Source organism: Ahaetulla prasina, chromosome 1 (genome assembly GCF_028640845.1).
Source record: "Ahaetulla prasina isolate Xishuangbanna chromosome 1, ASM2864084v1, whole genome shotgun sequence".
NCBI lineage: Eukaryota > Metazoa > Chordata > Lepidosauria > Squamata > Colubridae > Ahaetulla > Ahaetulla prasina.
The window spans coordinates 70,564,181-70,576,901 of NC_080539.1; the positions used below are offsets into that span (position 1 = coordinate 70,564,181).

The 12,721-nt window shown below is 35.2% G+C and overlaps 1 protein-coding gene across 1 annotated transcript in view; it reads right to left on the bottom strand.

The window, feature by feature from the left end:
• Window positions 1–12,721, bottom strand: part of ZFAND3 (zinc finger AN1-type containing 3) — a 133,810-nt gene that overhangs the window by 28,486 nt on the left and 92,603 nt on the right. The window contains exon 6 of the mRNA XM_058168415.1: window positions 4,199–4,369. Within this exon, the coding sequence (XP_058024398.1) occupies window positions 4,199–4,369 (171 nt within the window). The remainder of the gene's footprint in view (window positions 1–4,198; window positions 4,370–12,721) is intronic.

A 12,721-nucleotide genomic window follows, 5' to 3' on the forward strand; every position in this document is an offset into this window, starting at 1 on the left:
CAGATACTACTATTTTAAAAGTGGAGCCAGTAAATATTTATTACTTTAATGTATAAGCTCCACCAATTATAAAGTGATTGTCTATCAAGGAGTTAAGAAAAAAATGCAAAGTTAAAAAAATGCAGATAAACCTCATTTTGCATTTTTTCTTATTACAACATTATGCTATTAGGAAAGCTTTAGCTTGCTAGTTTAGCATGTTATGCTACTTGGAGAATAATAGCTAGCTATTTGTTACTACTCCTGAATGAAATTTGTAATACAAAAACTGAAATAAAACCTAAAAGAAAAGGAGTACATGTGCACAAATGCTAACTATTGTTTTTACTGTAAAAATTGCAAACAATATGAAAACAGAACCAAGATACTTTGATTATGAAATAACTGAGCTATTTTAAGATTTTCAGTTAAGACATCAGGTTAGAAACTAGGGGACCATGAGTTCTAGTCCCCATCTTAGACACAAAGCCAGCTGGGTGAGCTTGAGCCAGTTGCTGGCTTAAGAAGGTAAAAGGTAAAGGCAAGCCTCTTCCAAAAACCTTGCCAAGAAAATTGCAGCGATTTTTCCAGGCAATCACCAGGAAACAAAAACTGACTCAAAGGTACAAAATAAATAAATAAAATTACCTATTTCAGGTGAATGTGACAACCATTACTGGAGTCAAAATATGTTTTTATAAATTGGGAAAACAATTACTAATATCTTTAGAAAGAAAAAAAACCAGAGTGATAAAACATGTATTTTAGAATAGTATAAGCGTTTCTAGAGTTACTGGATATTTTTTGACATTTGGAAAGTCTACTTTCCAGTTGACAGAGCATAGTTTAGAATTAATTAGAAACAAAATTCCAGTCTCCACTTATACCAAGATTTGCACTATTCACATGGATAAACTCAAGTTATCTCTCATAGCTACTATAAAAGAACTTGTGTTCTGCAAGAGATAAAGAAAATGTATTCTAAAGCAGGTGAGTAGCATTTCAAACAGAAAAGACAGCAATGCTTTGCTGTTTGATTAATAAATTTGATTTATTTTAACTATATGGCTGGACTTACAAAATTGACATCACATTTGTATTAATAATATAATAATATAATATAATAAATATATTTAATATAATTTAATATAATAAACATATTTTCTAATTTGTTAATCTTTATATTAAACATCTTCTTAAAATTATTAACTCTATGTACCAATTATGAATGGGTACATTTTGCCTCCAAATCCTTATGTAGCAGTATGTAGATTTTTAAATATTTATAGTATTAAAATTAGTCATTTTTCAGCAGACCTGACATGACTAGCATTTTCTAGTATTATCTATAAATGCAACAACAGGCTTAGACAGAAATGGCAATCAGCCCCTTAAGGAATTCATCTTTTAAAAGAATGAATACATTAAATACAATAAAGTGGTAGGGGGTTGATACATTTCTTCATATGTATTCAAGAGACAGATGCCAGCTTTATTATCAAACATTAAGCACAACAGAAATATATTCAACCGCTATTACCATAGCCCCATCGAAGCATGATATTGCACAGCTGAGGACCTCCCCCTTACAAAAAAGATCAGATGTGAAAATATTTAGATACTATGATCTTTAATAATTAAATTGGAGGAATGGGCTTTACAATTTAAAAAAAATATCTAGCAAAGGGCTCCTTCAAGGTTGACTCAGCCTTCCATCCTTCCGAGGTGGGTAAAATGAGGGCCCAAATTGTTGGGGGCAATATGCTGACTCTGATGCTTAGAGAGGGCTGTAAAGCCCTGTGAAACAGTATATAAATCTAAGTGTTATTGCTATTTATAGAGGACTACATGGAAAAAGGTAGAGATCATAAATACTACTCTGAAAAAGGGATGCCTCCTTTTTGTAGAAGAAACTTGGATCAGCAATATCCCTATTGGAAGAATGGGGCAGATTACAATTCTTTCCAAATGATTGTCCCCTGAAATTCTCTTTTCATACAATATTACACACACACACAGACAAACACACCATCTTCTACAACATTATACCATTTGAGAAAAATCTTTCACCCAACATAGTATGGTAGTAGTCTCTGGAGACAGCCCCAGAGAAAAGCAGTCAGAGAATACTACTGGCTCTTCTCCAGCACCAAGGCAGCTTTGCTGTGCAATTGGATTCAACCAAGCAAACAAGCATTATTTTTTAACCTAATTGGGTTGTTTCAAAAGCTAAGTGGACTGTTAATTAAGCTATCAGACTTGGAATATTTTCAAGCACAACTATATTCACCTTTCTTTTATTAAGACAAATTTTATGTCTAAAATCCCTTAGTGTCAGCAAGTGCCCTTAATCAAACTCTGACAAATGCACTAATATAACAATAAATATCTCAGATAGTCATGTTTAAGCATTTTTACTGTCTTAGTTTGTATTTTACCGAGGAAATCCAAGAACAACATTTTAAACAGAGACCTGTAAGTAGTAAATCTTAGACAGATATGTAGTCAGTAGCTTATTTTTCCCTTTCAAGTATATAGATACATGTGACACTTTCTCAACCATGGTATAGTTACCAAACCAAGTCTGAATCTTGAACATACAAAGTAGCACTACTAATAGATATTATGTTTCATGAATAAATAATGGTGTTTGGTTTTAGTTTTAGAATAGAATAGTTTTATCGGCCAAGTGTGATTGGACACACAAGGAATTTGCCTTGGTGCATATGCTCTCAGTGTACATAAAAGAAAAGACACCTTTTATGATAGAATATAACAACTTATAGATGGAAGATGAATAAATGTTGAAAAAACTAAATATGGAATTCAAATTGCAATAAAAGAAGTTAATATAACTTTCCAATGGTATGAATTACTCCTAGTTTCTTTTCATGATAATTCACTGTACTTGATCATTCCCATTTCAGTGAAGAAGCATGATGCCATGGAATACCTCACAAATATCCTGTGATTTATGTCCTTCATCGAACCAAGTACTTACAAGAAATCTTTAGATGGCGGTTCAGGTAGATGCAGTGGAACTTTTATATGTATTATGACTCTCTGGATTGGACATAAGTTTTTAAAAACTACTGTACAAAAAGCTTATGGAAGAGATTTTAGCTCAGGGAAATAATACATGCTTTGTATTAACAAAATTCCAAATTTAATATCTAGAATGGCTGAAAATGTCAGTCTGGAACCCCTGGAAGATGTTGTTAGAACAATAATGATCTAGAATAGAAAGATTTGGAAAAAAAGGTAGCTTCATATGACTGCTATATCTAATGACAAAAGAGGATACACAGAACTGTCACTCAAAATAAGGCACTTCAATAGTTTGCTACATATAAATAGCTAACCCCATAAGTAAAATAAATCTATAATCTTTCCCTTTACATACAAAAGATTATTACAGTAACAAGGTTGACCTTGTTAGATGAGCCTTGGTGGCATAATGGTTAGAATGCAGTACTACAGGCTACTTCTGCTGACTGTAAGCTGCCAGCAGTTTGGCAGTTTAAATCTCACCAGCTCAAAGTTGACTCAGCCTTCCGTCCTTCCGAAGTGGGTAAAATGAGGACCCAGATTGTTGGGGGCAATATACTGGCTCTGTAAACTGCTTAGAGAGGGCTGTAAAGCACTATGAAGTCGTATATAAGTAAAGGTACTATTGCTATTTAATCTACTAAAGTTATTGCACAGGTTTTGCTATTATTTCTTTACCACTACAATGTACCATATTTTTCGGAGTATAAGAAGCAACTTTTCCCCCCAAAAAAGAGGGTAAAAATCTGGGTGTGTCTTATACTCCGAATGTAGCCCTGCCCAGCTTCTCAAATGTAGTTGAAAAAAGCATCAGAAATGAAGCTTCAGAAAAAAGTCCCCAAACAGAGCTTCAGAGGCTTTTTTTCTGAAGCTGTTTCAGAAGTTTCAGAGGCAGGGAAAAAAAGCAAAAAAAAAAAAAAAAAAAGTAAGGCAGAGAGCTCACAATCAAGGAACCTGTTGCTAAAATTCACTTCTAGGAGCAGCTGATTGGGTGTTTTCTGGGAGACCGAGCCACCTGCCAATCAGCTTTTTTCTTTTCCTCCCCAAAAACTAAGGTACGCCTTATACTCCGGTGCGTCTTATACTCTGAAAAATACGGTAGCTCATATTATTCCTCACTTGGTGAGACATTAAAAGAAATCTTAATTCAAATCTGTCTATCGGTCCTTACCACAGCGACATGATCCCAGCTCTTGCTGTACCAGTTCCAATTTTGTTTGGCACTGGAAACACCTGCGTCTGCTCTTCTGTTTGGAACGGCTGATTTCTTCAGGTCTATCGTGACCGTCCTCCAGTAACCGTGGCCGCTTCTCAGGAGAAGGCTCGCTCTCCACCTGTGACTCTATTAGTTTTGGGAAACATTTGGAATGCAGCATTAGTGGGAGTTCTACTTCAGCCACAGTTGTCATTAATTATGTACAACTTAAAAAATGCAAATAGTATGCTCCTTTCTATTTGGGTTTGCATACACTTTTTGAAAAATAAAAACAGAAGAAAACTTTGTGTCTCCTAAGTTCAGAAATCAAATGCAAAACAAATTAGCCACTGACTTGATTATGATACATAGAAAAATGCATTAATCTAACTACAGCCTTTATTTATAGATTCTCACATACAATCTCATTTCCACTGTCCCCATTCAAACCAATGTTGCATTTGATGAAAAACAATTTAACACAAACTCAGCCTTTTCCTGTCTAAGCAGGAGAACAGTTTTTTAGGGTACAGTGCATTAGCTGTAGCTCCAATAACCAAAAACAGACGAAAGCACCATACTGCACTTCCTTCTTTCTTTGAGGATAACAATCTAAATGTAAATGATTATACAAAGGCATGAAAAGCCAAACACAACATCTGTATGCTATTATTTATCTAAAAGACACAAAGGATCTCCTTAAAACTTGTCATCAATTACTATGTGTTTTAAAAACCATATTTGTAAATCTTTCTTTTATGGAATAAGAAAATAAACAGGGAAACACATTTCTTTGCAAAACTTTGATTGAAAGATGGTTAGTCTGTAGATAATCAGAATACAAGAAAGCATTTTCAAACTTACTACTCTCTCTCTCTCACACACACATCTTGCCATTTTTACTATAGTGAAATACGTGAGCATATTTTTTTTTTTAAAGACGTAGGTCTTCCTTTTGTCTATATTCAGGAGAGGTGGATTGACACAATCTTACAATGATATTCTATAAGCTAAATTAAATGGATCTCTAGTTTCGCCAGTTTTGCCACTGGAAATAAATCTACTCTAAATTAACTCTGAATTACTGGGTGCACCTTCATTCTGATTTCAAGAGAAAAGAACAGATATTACTATGACAGATACCTCAACTCTGCCAGCTTTCAGTTTCTCATTCAACAATACTATGAGGCAAAGCTTTTTAGAGAAAATCAACAGTGATATCAAGAAAAATACTGGGTGAAATAAAATTAGTTAGAAACACCCCAAATCAATATGTACTAGAACTACATGAAAATTTGTTAATACACAATTATTAGGGGAAAAGGTGAATAAAATGATGGTTTTAATACTTGCTCCAGCTTATGGTCTTATTAATAGATAAAGAAATTCTGATTAAGCAGGCTACATCTAAAACAGTGTCCTGTATTATAGAAGTTAAAGAAACTTCAGATCACATTGTAAGTAGGTAGGTACTGATTTACCATGTTTCCCCAAAAATAAGACCCTGTCTTATATTTTTTTGAACCCTGAAATAAGCACTTGGCCTTATTGCCATGTGCTCAAAAGCTGATTGGGCTTATTATCAGGGGATGTCTTATTTTGGGGGAAACAGGGTATAAAGTTATAAAAGGTTCAGAAACTTTCTCTCAATACTATAATTTTTATGGGACCAGCATAATATAATGTATCACATATTAAAAGGTTTTATTTTTCTATGTTGTTAGCAACACATTACTGAGTGAACTATCAGTAACATTATTCTTCTAATTCCAACCAAGAACCTAATTACATGTTTTTTCATGTTGTAATAGATTCCACTTCAGCAGTCTTTTTGTTTTAAAAGAAATCCATCCATCCAATTTCTTGCATAAAGATTAGAAGACAGTAACTAGGTTCCATTCATGGTTCACAACTTTATGCTTAAACATACATACATAGCGAAAGCATTATTTCATTTTACTGATGGCTGTTTCAAGTCAGAACTGCAACATTTAATCATAGAAATTTCCTATAATATGGCCCTAACAATGTAGTTCACTTTTTTTTTTTTAAACAGAACAAAAGACCTCCAGTTTGGGGGAAGTTGAGGATGACAAGAAACATTTCCTTTCTTCTGGTTTCATTAAAAAAAATAGAGAGCTTTTATAATTAGACAAAACAAAAATACACAAATACACATATGTACCCTGTTTTTCCCAAAATAAGACATAAGATATGATAATAAGTCCAATCGGGCTTTTGAGCGCATGGCAATAAGGACAAGCACTTATTTCAGGGTTCAAAAAAAATAGAAGACAGGGTCTTATTTTTGGAGAAACACAGTACATTTTTATGATATAACCGATGTAAGAAAAAATGCCTCCATTGTTATCCAAGGCCTTGGTACATTTCTATCTGGAAAGTATCAGATATAAAATGTTTCTAAAATGTTTCGAAAACTCATCTGAAACCCCAGAGGGGAAAGAGGAGATCAGTTATTGGTGGAGAAATTTTGGGTTTTGGGGAAGGACTGGGCAGAAGACCCTCAGATAAATTGCTCTCCCAATGGAGAAGCAGTAGGCGGTCAGCTGAGCAAGATAAGGTCAAGCCATGCTGAGCATACTACAGTAAATTTTAGCCTATTCCTTTCTTTTTACTCCCTTTTTGGTATAGTTATCCCCATGTGTAATTTGAAGGTAAAGAGCAGAGTATAAAATTTAAAAATAAATGAATAAAAAAGAAGATGCCTAGTAAGGTATGGAAATAGAAACACTGTGACGCTACTTGTAATCTCAATATAGATATAGAAAAAAAGGATTTATATAAATTATGGATGCAGGCTCTTCTACTTATGGATGGTTGAAAAGGAGGAAAAATAGTAAGAATTGTTCTTCTCAGGAAAACTAGTAGAATACAAACAAGAGAATATGTAAATAAAGAGGACAAAAACAAAACAACCCAACCCCTTATTGAGGAAGGAATAAACACTTAGTTTTTCATTCCCAGGAAAATCTTGCAGTTAGTTTAATCCTGGACATGACAGCATTTGACGCATATCACAAGATATTTTTTATTATAAAAGACATATAGCCTGAGAGATTGACATTTCTGAATACAATTGACTATGCAAACATCACTAAGGGCATTAACTAATGAACTTTCAAACATCATTGCTGCCACAGTGCTTTAGCTCTTTTTAAAAAAGGAATTTTAGTTGTCAAAAATAAAACAATCATTAATTTTAGGAATCCAAGTATAGACTGCAGAAGAAAGATGTTGATGGTAATTAAAGAAGCTAGAATTCAGAAGCAAAAAGTAGCTACAGTTTGATCTACTGGCAGCCCTAGAATAATAGGACAGTCAAAAAAGCACAAAGGTACTCCTTGTTTTGCAATCACAATTGGGTCCTGCATCTCAAATACTAAGCAATATGGTTGCTAAATGGAAAAAAAAATCACATGACCATGAATGTCTTACAATTTGATTTCAGCTTTGTTTTTCACCCTTTTCTCCCACCCTTTGGAATGTTCATCCCAGTGCTGTGATAAATAGCAAGAGGAGAATTAAGTTTGTGTTAGAATAGAATAGAATAGAATAGAATAGAATAGAATAGAATAGAATAGAATAGAATAACTTTATTGTCACTTTGAATGTACACTTATCGGCATACATTAAAATGAAATATCGCAAAGCTGGCTAAAGAACTCTGGGAGTTGAAGTCCACAAATCTTAAAAGAGCCAAGTTTGCAGACCCCTGCACTAAATAATCATGACAGAATAAATACAAAATTATGCATATACCCACATATATGATACAGAGAAACAACAGTCTAATTCAGATGTGTACATGTACATGGCGAAAAAAATGAATCTAGTGAGTTTACCAGAAGGATGGCATAGGGAACAAAGGTGTTACAGAATTTGGTAGTCCTGCTAGAAATACTTCAAAACCTCCTCCCAGAGGTGAGCAAAAGAAACAGACAGTAAAGTGGGTGTGTGGGGTCTCTAATAATGCTTTGAACTCTAAGCACATAGTGCTGATAAGCGAGGTTCCTATAATCTTCTTGGCTGTCCTTACCATTCTCTGTATGGACTTTCTATCTCAGGCACAGCTGCCACCAAACCAAACAGTGATGCAATTTGTTAAAATGCTCTCAGCTGTGCCTCTGTAAAAAGTGGCCAGGACTGAAGAAGAAACATGTGATCTCATTCGATCCAGGAAACGCAAATGCTGGTTTGCACACTTCACTAAGGATGACGTGTGCAGAGACCAATTCAGATTGTTAATTATCTGCACCCCCAGATACTTAATACTGTTGGCCACCACTATAGCTGCATCCTTGATACACAGTGGAGTATAACTATACCAGCTCTTTCTAACATCTACAATGATCTCCTTTGTTTTATCAAAATTTATATATTTGTCAGCATTTTCTATATCAAAATTTTGATTCATTCCATTTTGTTTTTGGAGAACTATCCAGCTGGTGGCAAATGGAGAGTTCTGATACCCCTTCTTTTTCTAGCATTCTCCTGGGGTATATATACATTTTAAATAGCTGTTTTATAAGTGCCAGAAATTACAAATATACCATGACAGATTTATAGAAGTTATGATCTAGTTATCTGCTATGCAGAGGTAGTATTCAGCTGGTTCACGTGAACCGTTGGTGGAAATTTGGCCAAGGTCACCGAACTGGTAGCAATGGTCAGTTAGCCTTGCCCCCAAACCTGTCCCCCAGTTGCTGCTCGCTCGCCCTGCCTGCCATGTTTGTCGCCTTGCAAGTCCAAAGGGATGCGCATGCATGAAGAACATGGGGGCGACGGCAGCAGCTTTTTCCATGACCTCCGGTACTTTTCAGCAGTCTGCAGCTAGCTGCTACCGCTTTGAGAGCCCCTTTGTGGCTGTGGCTGCTGGCTGGGGGCTGCTGAAAACAGCTTGCCTGCTGGACTCTAGACCAGCCACCGCGAAGGTAAGCAGAACAAAGAGGCGGTGGTGGGGGAGGAAGTGGGGCTAGGGCCAGGGCCACTGAAGGAGAGGAAACAGGCGACTGACGAAGGGAGGGCGGGGGTAGATAGGTGGAAATTCCAATTTTTTTTCTACCTTTTCCTATGGGCGTGGCTAGGGGTGTGTTTGTGTGTGGGTCAAGTGACTGGGTGGGTGGTGAGTGACATCAAGTTGGCAACTCCCACTCAGTCACATGCCCCCCACCTAGCCATGCCCACTGAACCGGTAACAAATTTTTTTGAAACCCACCACTGCTGCTATGGCTATGTAGCAACTGAAATTTTTGCATGAGCGATTATATTAGTATTCCTGGTATTCCCAGTTTCCACTATTTCCTGTTCTCTTTTACACTTCCATCTTCATTATCAACGTAGCTGGTTCTTTTCCTATGAAGAACTAGAAACCTGCATTTTAAATAAACTAGATTATTGTTAATGATATTTTGAACTACTTCTGCAATGAGAAAGGCTACGCCAGTAAAGTAATTTTACAAGGAAAAGCTTGCATAGATATTTTAAGCTAGTTCCTAGCTAAGTATTTTGTACTTTGTATAGTTGTATTTTTGTAATATTTTACAATAAAGAATGTGATGTTTGTTACAGATTATGAACATGCCACATAATGCTATTGACTTAAAACACCTCAGTAAAAGAGCTTAATAACAGCTGAACAATGATATACTAACCATGATAGGCCTAGAAATTGGGTATACAAAACAAGACTATGCTAAATAAAAAATCAAAAGAAAAAATGGAGTAAAGGCATTTAATTTAGTACAACTGGAAAGCAAAGGATGTGACCTTTAAAGCTTCAGTATTTGTTGCAGCATGTTTACTGAGATATTATGATGAAACCAGCAATGTGGCTGAATTTCAATTTCATGCTCGGAGATGCTAATATTAGCCTAATCCTGGGCGAAATTTAATTATATGCCAGTGCTATCTATCTGTCTATCTATCACCATAAATGCTATTATGCACTTCAGTCTTCTGATTCTGAGGCTTACAGTACAACATGCATCATATAACATTAATTAGCAAATTATCAAAATTAACAAACAGATCAAAATCTAAATGTAGTGGACATAAAATTATGGCAATTGGTATAAAAACACATAGTTTGGATTTATAGCCCACATAATTTCCCATAAAATTAACAAGTGCTGGAGTTTCGCACACAATGCCCACATATGCCCTCTGAATTTTCCCTGGTACCAACAATCATGTCCAATTACCTAACCCTTACACATTTTTTCATTTAGATAATGGATGGTTTGCTAAAAAGGAAACGGCAAGCCTCCAGAAGCCCTGCATTTTCTTTTTCTAGAAAGGAATAAATTGTGTTTAAAGGACAATCCTAAACAGCAAAAGCAAAGGAAAAAGAGGGATCCCATCTATACCTACCAATCTTCAAAATGTGAAGATGGGCAACAATTCCTTTTCCTTGATACACTCATACTGTTTCACTATAACATCCCAAAATAATTCATGTTTGCTAGCACAAAGGTAATGCTGTTTTTAGTTTTCCTCTATATCCAAACCTCCTAGCAGACATTCAGTTACACTGCAATCTTCACCCTGGGAGTGAAACTAATTGTGAATCACAGAGCTGTGACATCTAGCATATTTTCATACTTTGATTCCCCCCCTCTCATTTTTCTACCTGCAATTAACATCTTGGAAAACATAAATATTTGTTCATTATATTGTGACAGTTTGTCTAGTCCTAGTGTACTACTGCCCAACACTCTGGATTCTGTAGCTTTTCTCCCTTTTTAATTTTTTTATTTATAGAACAATTTAATTCCATATTAATCATTCTGAACATTCAAAAATACAAATATTGTTCATTCTATGTTATCTATGTAGTTTTGTTTGGATGGTCATGTTTCTTCTAAATTATGTACTTTTTAAAATATTGTAAGCCTCCCAGACTCTTTTTGGAATTGGGCAGCCATTAAATCCCCTAATTAACTTCCTAAAATGTGCTCCATTTCTAAACTCAAAATTACATACAATCCTCACTTTAAAAAAGACCTGTCCAATATTGCTGATTCTGTATGTATAATGCTTCCATAATCCTTAGCTAAAGTCCTGGGTGATACCTGTGTACAGAGTATTATCCAATTAACTCCACCTGTCAGCAGAGTGTCTACAATTAGCAGAAAGGGTATGTGAGAGGTGACTGCACACATTCTCAATATCTGTTAGGATGAACTGAAATAACCTTTTAAGCAGTCATTAGAGAAAGGAAGGAGGGGTGAGGAGAAAGGCAATTGGGAAAAAACTCTATCATGTAGGTCCAGATTTGCGCACATAACATATTTTTTCTATAAAGAGAATACAACTCCTGTGATCTAATCCAACCTTTAAGCCACCTTTCCATCTTTTGATAAAATTTGCTCCCCCTCACATTATATGAAAATAAGAAAGAGAAGCACAACTAATATTGGAAACAGCCAGCAAGATGGGACAGTAAAATTTCATTAACATCCATCATGCTACCTTGATCCATTATCATGTCCTAGCATCAAATAGTCTTTGCTATGTCAGTGTAAGTCCCAAACACTTTATCCTGTTTATAATTGCTGATGAGCAGTAATAGAGTTTCTATGCCTCAGCTCCTGTACGTTCCACTTCAATGCCTACCTATTAGGTAATAACTTTTATTTACAGCGTTGCTTCATGTGCCATTCCATTAGTACAAATGAGAACTGAGCAGAGGAAGAAAAAAAATGTGTCATTAATGGGTACTGTCACTGACAGGACTGATGATGTACATTACATTATTGTACTAGTACTCTATGTCTAATAGTGAAGGCACAGGGATAGCTGGATTTGTAACATAGTGTCCTCTACCAGTCAAATACTAAAACGTTACTTAAACAGCACCTTAAAGGTCAACTAAACAGGACTCACTTGGTGGTTGTTGTTTTTCTTTCTTTTTGAAATTAACGTGTTTTTTAAATAAAAGAAAGAGTTTTACTATTGTAGAGCAATAGACTATCTAAATAATATTATTAACAGAACTTTTTCCCTTGCTGGTTTTGTATAAAAAAATAGGAACAGGAAAAGTTTAAGCATATAGTTAATTTCAATAAAGTAACCAATGAATTTGATATTTCTTTTATATTTATTTTCCACAACTTCAAAGCACATCACCGCCAGAAGTGTTAAAAGGTTCTATAATTGCTTCTGCCCTCAATCTAGATAAATACCACAGGTAGTCCTCAATTTACAACAGTTGATTTGGTGACCATTCAAAATTACAATAGCACTGAAAAAAGTGACTTATGACCATTTTTCATACTTATGACTGCTGCAGCCATCCATGGTCACATGATTTACATTTGGATGCTTGATAACTGGTTTTGTTTAAGATGGTTGCAGTGTCCTGGGGTCATGAGATCATCTTTTACAACCTTCTGACAAGCAAAGTCAGATGGGGAAGCCAGATTCACTTAACAACTGCCTTACTAATTTAATAACTGCAGTGATTCACTTAACAACTGT